Raw genomic sequence first — 13,186 nt, 5'->3', positions numbered from 1 at the left:
ACAAATAAAGATGGCAGAAGCAGCTTTATGGCCACAGAGGGAATCAAACCAGGAACCGTTTTATTGGGAGGACGTCTACAGAGCTCTCAACCCGCCCAGTGTGGCCACTATGTAACCTAAACTGCACACACTTCTCTGAGGAGAGGTCCCATCAGCCAAACAGCATGCATCTGTGTGAACTTCACATGTGAAAGTAAAACCATGTAAGATGTTTCAGACCAGAGTCTATATAAAGCAAATATTTGTTAGGTATGCACCTTCCAACCTTTGCTTGCTCACTGATCAGTAAAATGTCAGCCATCTGTTGTATTCTGTCCCATAACACCTTGTGAGGGACACTGTAGCAGAAGAGTGTTTTTGCTCAACAGACAGGGATTAAACCAGACACAAGCATTACTGATGAGCTGCCACAACACCCAATAATTCATACTGTCAGACTGGAAAACAAAAACAGAGTTAAAAGAATGAACCCCAGAAAATCCACTGAAAATCTTGAGGTGGAACACCAAAACCATAAGCCATAACTGAATTTCAGAAAATCTGTTTTGCTATTAAAGTACATAAACTAGTAGAAAACTATGTTGATATGGAAAGTTAAGGAAGTGCATACTGATATACTTTGATTTCTTATTTTACGGTAATATTACTAATCACCTAATGTGCATGGACTAATACAGACAGTTAAGAGTTAACATTTTGATTTCCACAACAATCCCGTTTTAATGTATTATGTATCTGTATAAATATGTGTTAGCTGATTAATTGTACTTAAATGGGCTCCTTTTTCTTAAATTACAAATACACAGCTTTAACTTGAAGGAGTACATTGATTGGAAGGAACAAAACAGCAGTAGCTCAGTCCATAGGGACTTGGGTTGGGGACTGGAGGGTTGCCTGTTCAAGTCCCTGTCCGGACCAAATATGGAGCATGGACTGGCGGCTGGAGAGGTGCCAGTTCACCTCCTGGGCACTGCCGAGGTGCCCTTGAGCAAGGCACCGAACCCCGCAACCGCTCTGGGCTCCTGAGTGAAGGCAGCCCCCTCACTCTGACATCTCTCCACTTCGTGCATGTATAGGTCCTGTTTGTGCACGTGTGTGTCTTTTGGATGACAAAGAGTGAAAAATTGAATTTCTCCTCAGGGGGATTAATAAAGTATATCTATGTATATATATATATATATACATATATATATATATATATATATATATATACTTTATTAATCCCCCTGAAGGGTTGTTTCCACAACCCTTCTCAAGTTTAGGGGAGGCTCCAGGATACCCACAGAGCCCACTTTCATTCAGATACCTTGAGGCCAGAGTTCAAGGGACCCTTTCAAGAATTGCAATGCCAGTTGTGCCCTCAGCTCTGGAGCATTATTTAACCACCTTCCCGAAGAATGATATCCACATGGTTGATACCAATGGATACCTGTTTGCACTAGCTTTAAAAATGAGTGCGCCACAGCCTCTTAAAGACAGTAATATCAGCCTCCAATTATTCTACCTCCAAGGTAACAAATATATGTGCAAGAGGGTCAAAGTTAATGATGATAATACATTGGATTTGTATAGCGCTTTTCAGGATACTCAAAGATGCTTAAACTGATGCTTAGTGCTGCATGAGCTATGTCTGTAAACTTCTTTTTTTTGCTGATAATGTCACAAATTTTGCTTCTATCGTTATATAAAGTGCTGATCAGGCAGGTGAGAAAAAAAGCCTCAGAAACAGAGGTGAATGGTAAAATTACAGTATGTACCAACTGTCAGTTGTACACATCCATCAAATCACACCTGCTTCAACTTTGAACTTCTGCAGTCGTGTTCACACTGTTTTAAACAATGAAGAATTACTTTTAACATTTCAGATGCTTTCACTTTCAGTTTGACCTCCAAAAGAAGTGATTTAGATGGTTTATTTACAGCCTGTAATGTGCATGTTCTCAGATCTCAGATACTACCTTGGTGAGTACAATGTTGTCATCACTGTTAGAACACAATGGAAAAACCTCTGAAAAAAGAGCAGGCATTGTGATGGACTTTGAGGCACCAACATTTCTTCTGCAGGCTGTGAATTCAACATTTAAACTCTTGATTGTGTTTCTTCTTTTTGTCCCCCAGTTCTGTATTCTGACTTGTACCTTTGTGACATCTCATAATGTACTTAATGCCTGCCTAGAGTTAAATTAACAGTCTGGTGTTATTTCATATTCTGAGTTGTGATGTTTATGAATTACTCAGGCTGAACATGTTTGGAAGTTAATGAATGTTAATCAGTGATTGCTGGTGGCTCAAAGTGTCTATTATCTCCTCAGGATGTGCTGCCTGTCATCCTCACAGCACGCATTAGAGGCGGGATTTAAATGAGTTTATTTGTTTGGTCCTATCAAGACAAACAGTAACAGAGGGATGAAGGGGAGAGAAGAACGACACATGAATGAGAGGGAGAGGTGTCACACTGTGAAATGTTAATTAACATAACTCTCTGCTCAGTGATATATGTTGTGACGCCCCTCCCACTGTCTTGGAGGCTGTCCTGGCTGACCTCATCAGGCAGTTGGTTGACACGGGAGGTTCGCTGGTGTAATTAAGCTCACATGAGACTTGCAGGCTATAAAACCTGCCCTATGTGTGAACTCTCTCTCTCTCTCTTGTCATAACAGATATCCACCCTGCTCACTGCCTTTTGGGCACTTTCAACACAACCACAGCACACCTGACACACATCCACGTATGGCTTTCATTGCTGACATTGGTACACACTCATTATTTCTCCTGCATGGTACGACACAGCTCAACTCGACTCAGCAGGAACGGTTCCTTTTTGGGTTTTCATTGGCAGTAGTTGTGAATAGTACCTGGTGCTTCTTTTTGTCCCAGTGTGGCTGAGGCTCCAAGCAAGATGAGCCGAAGGTGGAGTTACAACACTGCAGACCACTAACTGGTCAGAGAAAGTCGTCACTAGAATCATCACCTGCGTGACATGGGGCATCCTGCACAAACCCACCATTCTTAAATAGCCAAGCTACCATCAATATTTTTATTCACTCAAACTAGATTTTTAAAAATAGCAGCCAGCAAACCTACTCCATACTACATCATGGTTGGTTGACAAACTGCATACATTCCTCTGTTTGGCAGATGAAAGCATCCACAGAGAAAACACAATTTGTTTGTGTCACACTGAAGATGATGTCACAGCAGTTCCATGCTGTGGCGCTATGACAATTAGCTACAAATCCTGCCTACACTGATGGGGTACTGGCTACAGCTGAAGACAAAATTGAGAAAAGCATCTGGTACAAAAAGTGCGTCAAGTAGAATCAAGTTGAGTCAAACCGCAGTGTTTCCCACACATTCATTTACTTGTGGTGGTGCGCCACAATATAAACACATTGATTTTCAATTTTTGGAGCTGCATAACCCACTCTCTCTGTCTGTCTTTCTTTCTCTTTCTGTCTCACACATACAAAGGTTGCATTCGATAGTCACTCAGAGTGCCAGAGGCATCTGGCATTTACAGGCCCCCTTTCCTTGAACCTTACAGCCAAAATGCTGTCATACCCTAACTTTTAAATCAGTGGGATTGTATCCATCTGGGGTTGCACAGGCTAATCTATTGTGGGATATTTATGGTGGCGTAGTGATTGCATACTGTAGTATTTTACCAGGGGTAGTATGAAATTACAACGTACTATTGAATAGTAAATGGTCCACAGCCTTTTTATTTTAAAAGTTTATCTGCATTAATTAATGAATTTGAAAGCACCTTAGTCTCCTGTCTGTATAAAAATAAAAAATTGACGGGGAGGCATGCTCCACTGTTCTGTTTACGTTATGTGTTTACGCCATTCACACAGAGGCACACATCTCAATTTTGGGAAGAGATGCAATTACCAATCTTAGGGGGTGTAAAAGTAATATAATAAGTAGTGTAAAGAATTACTGTTGGCAGGGAGTAATAAGTAAAGTCATGTTATTACTTTTGAAAAGAGTAACAAGTAATGAGTAATCTATTACATTTTTAGAGTAACAAACCCAACGCTGCTGGGCATTAAGTTATTACCATTACCACAGAGTTGTTTAAGTTGTTATACGCTACAGTGTGTGCTGGTCAGCCGACCTTTTTATTTAATGTTACTGCTGATTGCTTCTCTACTCCCTTAACGTTCATCTCAGGGTGACAGCGCAAAAAGTATTCACAATACACTTCACGTTCACCCCACAAATGTAACTATTTAGACATTAAACTAAAACAAGCTTGCAGCTGTTGACTTTTGTGAAAATGAATTACAAGTTATCTCTAGCGTGTCCATGCCATAGACCGTCCAGGTGCTGCATTGCTCTCGCAGTTAAGTTCTGCTTCTTTCGTAAATAAATTACTTTCCCCACTCCTAATATAGTATACCATTTGGTTATTCAGAGCACCACACTCTCAGAACAGCAGTGCACATTCTCGGAACCCATCGGCTGTATTCAGCGTCTGACTTCTGGCAGACGGCGATACAGCCTCTGGGGGCAGAACCCCGATTTTTTGGCATTCCGGTTTGATTTGGGCGGAGGAGGCGAATTTCCATTTCTGACTTCCGTTTATATTTAAGTAAATATGCTGAACCATTGCGATGGATTCAGAGTTTGCACTGACGCCAATTATGTTCCGCCTCGTTGGTTCACTGCAAGGACCATTTAACCTGGCAACAACTGCAGCCGACTCAAACGTGAGTCAATATCACGCGGACTACAAACAGCCTACAACCGGAAACCAGGGCTCTTCCGCTCTTCTTCCGGAGTCAAGATCTCCGGGGTTTGCCTACAGACTCTACATTCACTGAAAGTAGAGTCTGTATATAGAGACTAAGCAGTGCATAATCTGAGCACAGATAGAGCAGCACAGTGCCAAGTGCAGTGAAAAGTTAAACATCACCATTTTTTAATTCATGTAGAAATAGAGCACAATATTTCTTAGAACAACAGAGCTCTCATTTTTAGTGTACAGCGACTAAGTGAATATACAAACGCACCCATCAACGACCTGTCTGTCGTCTTCTCAAACTACTGGATGCATTCCCATGGAAACCATACAGAATCAACAGAAAGTTGCTGCTCTCCTGTAAGCTACCGCCACACGTAGAATCTAATTCTGTGGGGAACAGTGCACACAGTTTTTAAACTAAGCATAGTCCAATTTTTATAACAGGCTCGACATTATTTCACTTTTCAAATTGCTCCAACTGGAAACAAATCCTCAGACCTCTGCTGCATTTAATGAATTTCATCACCTTAACCTTGATAGAAAACAAATGTTTTGCTGGTGTAACATCCAGGGTGCATGTAGAGGTTAGCAGTCATGAGCTGGGAGTACTGCTGAGCTGTATCATTCAAATATACTGTATATGTAAATAAACTATGTATTTTAGCTTCACCACAGTCCAGACAGCCATCTTCATATGTTTTGAAGTTGTTCCAAAAGTAGGCAAACAGCTGAATAAAACATTGAGTGAAGCAGGAAATCCACCACATTTTGTCCTGATGGGCTTCCTGTAGAGTTCCTAGAGAAGCATTAGCAGGGAGAGAGAGAGACTTAGAAACGGACTCCTGTTCTGTAATTCTAACAAATCTGTTGCATTCAGAGGTAAATGTTGCTTAAAGGTCTTGAACTCCAACACAGTTGCTCTCAGTCATTCTGGCTGATTAGACTTGATCTCAGGTCCGAGCTGGACAGGGCTGTGATGATGATCATGGCTGCGCTCTATTTGGCCCGAGAAAAATATGGTGCAGGTGGAATATGAGGCAGTGGGTATTTTGTTATATTTTTGCCATGTCATGCCTTTATTTGAAGCGTGCACAGTCGAGAGGTGACAAGAAATGAAAGGACAAAGAGAAAATGGAAATAACCTGCAACAAAAGTCCCGAACACAAATAATGCAATCAAATGGTCAGTGCACTGAATGCCCCATGCTGCTGGGGTCTTTAAAGTAACCAGTGACCTGCTGAAGCACTCTGCAGGTTTCAATCCAAAATCCACAAAAACACACAATGACCTCTTAAAATTTTACTAACCTCTTTGCAGAAATATAAGGGCAATGACTATTTCTTTTGCAAATTACCAGTGACATAAATTATTAAATGAGACTAACAGTCTATCAGCCTGTTGCGATGTTACAGCCACAATATGTATGATCACACACCACAAACTGCTAAGTTGGCTGCTCCTACAGATTGTTTACACAGGATGCTTTTCAGATACATTTTTCAGTCAACCATCCTACACACATCTTACAGTATCCTGGTTTTGACTGTGTTTTTTGGATCATCCTCTTAATGTTTTTTTCTGTTTTCAGAAACCTGGATCTGCTGCTTGGAGTACTCCCATAGAAACCAGAGGGCTGTACCACTAAGCACCTAACAGAGCCAAGCTTTCTTTGCCTAAGCCAGCTTGACAAACCCATCTCAAATCTCAATCAGAGATAAAGGGTACCAAGAAAAGGTTATCAACTGTCTCTGTTAACCCAGGCTTTCTGCTTCAGGCTCTGTGCTCATTCTCACAAAATGAGTTAAATGACACATTCAGCATGTCATACGACTCTTAAAATGACTGATGCGAGCTGCCTACTTCAGCCTTTGAAGAATATTACAAAAAGTATTAAAGTAAAAAGCAACACTGTTGCTTCAATTAAGGCAAGAAAGAAAAATTAGTAACCATGTGAAATCACAAGTTAATATTCATTTTACCACTCAGTTTATTTCCAACGTGACAGCTATAGCTCTTAAACGTCAAACCTGATGCAACAGATTTAAACATTATAGTCATAAAAGTAGAATGACATTCAATCTCTACGGTTATACTCAGGATACGCATTTCCACATACTGACGCTGTTCCATTATGAAGGACATGTTAGTCTTTGGGCAAATCAAAGTGAAAAGAACTTTATTGATTTAATATTGTCTGCTATAAATACTAATAGACTAATAAATTATGTGATTGGGTCCCAGGCCAAAAAGGCAAGTTGGACAAAGTGCATTTATAACATGTTCCCTTAGCTAATAATCTGTATCGCTTAGAAATTGACACTGATTACAAAGTGAGGCCACTCAAAGTAGCTGTAAATTTCACTCAATTCAAGCCAAAACTCAGAACATTAACTGGTCGTAACCAGGTTAGGTCTGCAGCATCAGTTACCATAGCGATCTACCCTGATTAAGAGAGAGCCACCTTTGAAGGGATGGAAAACTCTGGCTTCAGACTCAACATATACCTCACTAACCTACTAATCTAGCTTGGTGGTACAGCCCTCTGGATACTGTGTCATATAAACAGCTGATCCTGGTTTCTGATCATCCTTTGTTGGTGCCGAACATCATGGCAGAGATGGTGAAAAATCAAGACACAGCTGGACACAGTGATCAGAAACCTGGATACTGTTATGATCATGCTTACAGGGGGACTTTTCATTTTCCATGTAAATGGCATATCGCAAATACGATTAAAAACCAAACAAACAAAAACCTGGATAAATCTGATGAAACACCTCAAAACACAGCAGCACTGAAGCGACTCTGAAGCAGGACTGAAGGTGCTACTCTGCTGCTTCTGCTGCACAGCTGGTGTAGACAAGGTGTCAGAGCCTTGCTAGTAATGGAACACACCAGCCAACTCATTGTAAAACACTGGGCAAAAACATCCGCCAAATTAATGTGATGTAATGGATCTAAAAGGTTTGTCTTGAGGCTAGACCTAGAGGTCACTGAGTTAACAGAAACCAACATACATTATAACGCATGCACCTACGAGCTTCTGCAATTATGTAACTGCAGCCGCTGTAGCTCTTTGTTGATGACTGGCTCATTCTCTACCACCACCAGATAGCCATCAAATCCAAGAAGAATATGCCAAAATCTCCTCATTGCCCTGTGTTGTTTCTTTGAGGGGTTTGGTTCATCCTCTCAGGAGCAGGATGTGGTAAAATGTACAGATAATCAAGATCTGCACACATGTTTACAGTTTAAAACATCAGCATTTGCCCTCAAGATCCTAAACTGGTCAGAGCCCACGCAGATTGTTATACCCTTTATCTCTGTCTGTCTCACTAAGCTGTTTATTTACTCTCACACACTGCCAAAACACGTCTTAACACACACAAACACACACATACACACATTCTGGTTGCAGAACAGAGGCAACAGATCCCGTTTGTTGTTTAGCAGTAGATGACTGTTCAGCTTTGTTCTCTAAGATGGACAGAATAACAGAAACACTTACTACAGTCTAAGGGACCAGCACAAACAGCCAGAGCACAAAAGAGGGATTAATCTGCCGCTGAAAATAGTCTCTAACAAATACACTATTTCCTCCTGGGTTTTTTTTTTGATAACAACTACAGTGAGCAGCTGTTTAGGGATATTCGCCTAATCTTTGTTTCTTCAATAACAACAAATGGGCTTGGAATTGAGAGTCATAGATAGGAAGTCAGACAGTATTTACAAGACTGACACAGACTTGCATATTATTGTTGTCTTACTATAATTTACCACAGAACAGCTGCAAATTCTAATATTTGAAAAACTGGAACCAGAAAATCTTTGCTGTTTTTGCTTAAAAAAATAACCTTATCACCCTGTCTTTTCGGATTTAATAAGAAGTCAGCAGTTTCTATCCCTGAGAGTATTATTTTCTTTTTCAAACATCCACATCGACCAATTTGCGATCTACTCCAACCACAGTCTCGGCTCAGTTCAGTGCAGTGAAGTACACACAGTTTTCAGTGCACTTTAAACGTATCAGAGCAACCTTCATAAACCCTTTGAAGATGCTGACCAATCACGCTAAAAAATAAACAAAAAAACAAGACACAAATAAACAATAATTTGGTTTTAACGCAAAATGAAAATATATCGATTTTACGCTCATAGATTTGTGCGTAAAAAAAAGACATCACTGACCTGTTAGCTTGATTTATAAACTTCTGGGGACAAACCGACAACTGCCAACACAGGATGCTGAATGTTTACAGTTGATGACTGAACACACTCGTATTACATAGCTGGTATTAAATTACAGTTTTCTAAGTTCTGGTCTTTAAGAAGACTTGGAACAACTTGTTGTGATTTGTGCTGTCTTTAATTTGGGTCCTAAACTCGTTAGATATTTAAGGTAAGGACCCCTGGACTGATGTGCCCACCTGCTTCGTGGATGTTCTCCTCGCAGGAGTACCAGATGCCGGTGTGGAAGCGGCGGAAGAGGAAGCGGTCGTCCCCGGTCTCCCAGCTGTAGTGCACCTTGTTCTGGTCCGTCTCGTTCACGCCGTAGTCGATGCAATTGTGGCGCCGCTGCTTGCTGCAGTTGGGCTTGGGGACGCGCTGGGTGCCCTCGCACCAGTACGTGGTGATAAAGGCGGTGGTGGAGAAGAACAGGGCCACCAGGTTCAGACCCACCGACAGCAACGCGCGACATTTCCGCGTCGTCTTCATGATCTCAGTGCGAGCAGCCGCGTCCCCGCAGGCGGCGAGAAAGTTCATCCAAGAAGGAAGAGGCAGTTGGCGGTCAGAGGAGTGGGTGAGACATGGCGCGGCGAAGACGCACAGAGAATTTACGCGCGTCTCTGCCTCTTTTCTCCTCTTTGTGTTAGTTTGTCCTCAGAGCGGAGAGAAGTGACAGGTGGTCCGGACTCTCCGAGAGAAACCGTAGACTATAAATCTTCCATCTGCCTTAGCATCACATCCTACACCTCCCAGCATCACCGTCAGGAGACTGTTCACTGTCAGAGAGCAGGACGCTCACTGAGGAAACGTGATCTTGAGAGCGAAGTCTCTCTCCCTCTCTCCCGGCTCCTCGTGCGTCATCACCGTGACCGGACTGTTCTGATAAAGAAAAAAAAAACTAGGAGGCAAGCGAAGGCTGCTACAACTATTTGTCATGATCGTTGTCGATTTTTATAGTAAATACTAACAGATTCCCACCCGAGTTCCCACAAATGTCACTTTTAGAATGACTAGTTTCTTCAGACAAACAGAATATTGAGTTTAATATTACACGACAAGGAGAAGCAGCAAAGGTTCTCTTGCGAGAAGCTGAAACCAATGCTTGTGTATTGACCTTAACTAACAAACTGCACAGTGACAGATATTTAAAGGATCAATGCCGGATTTTTAAAAGGTGACATTTGTTAAAATGTTCCACAGTGCTTATCTTGAGATTAAATCATCTGGTGTCACAACTCTGTGGCTCCCCCACTATCACACTTTTTAGTGGCCCTATAATTCACTGAGAAGAACAGGCTGTTTAACCACTTAGCTTCTGGAAAACAGCTGCAGAGCATCTGCACCAAAATAAATTACCAGCTTAATATGTACAACTGCAGATGGTGTGGCATAGAAAGTCAGAAACCTTTATCAATGTTTTACCAACACTTTCAAAACCTGGCAACCCAAAAGTTGTTGGTCTTGTTTTTTTTTTATATATATATGTATGTATTTGGCCATTTGGCTCATTCCCAGGGTGTCATTTAACGGCAGGTTGGTCAGTGGCAATTGACGTCTGATTCTGACACAGGGCACCCTCCAATGGAAACCTATCCATGGCAATGACGTTAACAGTGAGAAAGTCAAAGTACAGCATGCAGACAGGAGGGAGGGATGGTAGATGGATCAAACAAACAAACAATTTTTACCTGGGAGAATGCTGTTCATGTCCTTTACCTGTGAAACTGACATTTTATTTACAATTTTCTTTAGTTAATATCACATGACATACAGTACCTCACATACTTCTTAATATCTTTTGGTGACAAACTTAATTATTGTGACCCAAACCATGATCATTTTTTTGAATCAAGCCAAGTAGTTTTGTTGCCTAAAATCGAAGGTAGTTTTTGGTGAAGAAACCCACGTTTCCTGTGAATGCAGAAGTTTATTTTGAAAAGACACAATCATGTAACAAGCATAAATTGATACTGTCACGTCTCGGGCTGGACCCAAATGCAGCAGGCGGACAAGGTCAGGTAAGTTTACAATGTTTATTGAGTCAAAGGGGGGTATTAGCTGGCAGGCAGTGACAGCGGAGTATGGGGCAGAGGGGGTCCGGTGTGGCGTGGCTGGCGGCAGGAGATCCTGGACAGAAACAATTATTAGTTCAAGCGGGAAAAAACAAAAGCAGGCAGAAGCTTAGCTGGGCACCAATCAGCAAACTAGGAGCTAGATGTACTACCGTAAACGGCAACGATCCAGCGGAGACTGATTGTTGCTGCGGGATACTTGAAGGTGAGGATGATGGCTTGATAGCAGACCGGTGTGTTGATTACTGCTGGGCGGCCGGTGTGTTGACTGAGAGAAGAGAGGGGAGGGAGAGAACAGGTAGAGAGACAAGAACAAAAACACACCAGCCATACACCCACTCACTCAAATGACTGAAAAAAAACAAAAGCACACACACACACAAACACACACAGCATCATGGAGGACGGGTCGTGACAGAGTCACCCTTCTTAGGCATCCAAAACTGATGCTAGAGGGGTACCTAAAGAGTCATAGTTTTAAGTGTAGGACCACTGACCAAGCTGCTATTTGATGAGCTGGGAGTGGTGGTATAAGTTATACTGTATAATCAGAGGTGGAAGAAGTTTTCAGCTTTGTGAAAATGCATTTTCATGCCAAGTTTTTTTTTAAGACTTTGTTTAGCATAAGAAGAAGTAGAATTTTCTCAGCCCATAAAGGAACACTCACAGGAAACTGTGATCTTAAAATCACTAAAGCTGTCGGACAAATGCAGTGGAGTAAAAAGTACAATACTGCTGAGATGCAGTGGAGTAGAAGTGTAAGGTTGCAGAGAACAGAATTACATTTAAAGTACAAGTACCTTGAATACATACAATACTTGAATAAATGTACTTAGTTACATTCCTGGCTGTGATACATATCGCAGTCTCCACTGGACTCTAACAAGGCTTTATACTGTATGTCTTGTTTTATGAATGTTTAATACACATCAATCAAATGACAACAAATCCCTCACAGAACGAGGATGAAATATATTTCTAGTTATTAGGGAAACCCCAGTCCACCATGACAGACTTATAGATCTTTTCTAATGGAACACACCTCTCTGTTATTTGTTTTTCCAGGTGTGACGTGCTGGAAGAACATGTAGAAACCAGCCCGTCCCTTTTATCGATCCACCAGCAGAGAGCTCACATCTCCAGGCATGAAAATCACCAGCGACAAGGCCGAGCCGCCCACCGCACCAATCCATCACCTCTCATTTTATGGTTCCCACCTCCAGATCAATACAGCTGCCTGTGTGTGTGTGTGTGTGTGTGTGTGTGTGTGTGTGTGTGTGTGTGTGTGTGTGATGTATGGCAGCTCAGTCTGATTCAGAGTGACAAAGCACTTCAGAAGAGTCAATAAACAGAGCAGAAAACGGTGTGTTGATAAATGTGTGATTATGCTGTTGGATTTATCTGCAGTCAAACTCTGAACAGTTCAAATATTATCACTTAAATGTATAATGACTGCCGTCCACCTCAGCTGGTAGTGACCCCAGTTTAAACATTGTGAGTCCATATTGTGACTTCCTGTGAAAGAAGTTTATATATTTTGGTTTCAGTGCACATCTTATCCTCTGGATCACAATGTTTAGGAACAAAACAGCAGGGACCAGGGCGGAAATACATCCAAGTCTGATATTTTATATTTCAATGAATATATTTGAATATCATCCATAAACCAAATCTATTGTTAGTTTTACCAATGTCAGTTTAAAGCCATGGTGGAAATCTGGTCTTACTCTCCCCTCTGTCATCTCCTGTCTGCCCATCAGGATGTTTTAGAGCGGAGAAAACTACAACAGAACAAAGGATGAGGACACACCAGCAGAGGGAGTCATTTAGGGTAACTTTAAGAAGAGACTGTGATTGTAGTTATACGTTAAAGTTAAATTCCCCCCAAAATCAAAATTGCATTTTTTTCTTCTTACCTTTAGTGCTATTCATCATTCTAGATTGTTTTGGTGTGAGTTGCCGAGTGTTGGAGACATCGGCCATATAGATGTCTTCTCTCCAGTATAATGGAACCAGATGGCACTCAGCTTGTGGTGCTTAAAGTGCCAAAAATACATTTGAAAAACTCAACAGCAATGTCTCTTTCCAGAAATCATTGCCTGGTTACTCAAGATAATCCAATCTTTTTTATTCCCAG

General features: G+C 41.5%; 1 protein-coding gene across 1 annotated transcript in view; it reads right to left on the bottom strand.

Moving 5' to 3' along the window:
* Nucleotides 1–9,748, bottom strand: part of gsg1l (gsg1-like) — a 55,120-nt gene extending 45,372 nt beyond the window's left edge. The window contains exon 1 of the mRNA XM_050069577.1: nt 9,178–9,748. Within this exon, the coding sequence (XP_049925534.1) occupies nt 9,178–9,514 (337 nt within the window). The 5' untranslated portion in view covers nt 9,515–9,748. The remainder of the gene's footprint in view (nt 1–9,177) is intronic.
* Nucleotides 9,749–13,186: the final 3,438 nt, after the last annotated feature.

The sequence above is a fragment of the Epinephelus moara genome, chromosome 18 (genome assembly GCF_006386435.1).
Source record: "Epinephelus moara isolate mb chromosome 18, YSFRI_EMoa_1.0, whole genome shotgun sequence".
NCBI lineage: Eukaryota > Metazoa > Chordata > Actinopteri > Perciformes > Serranidae > Epinephelus > Epinephelus moara.
This window is presented reverse-complemented; position numbering and strand designations above follow the sequence as displayed.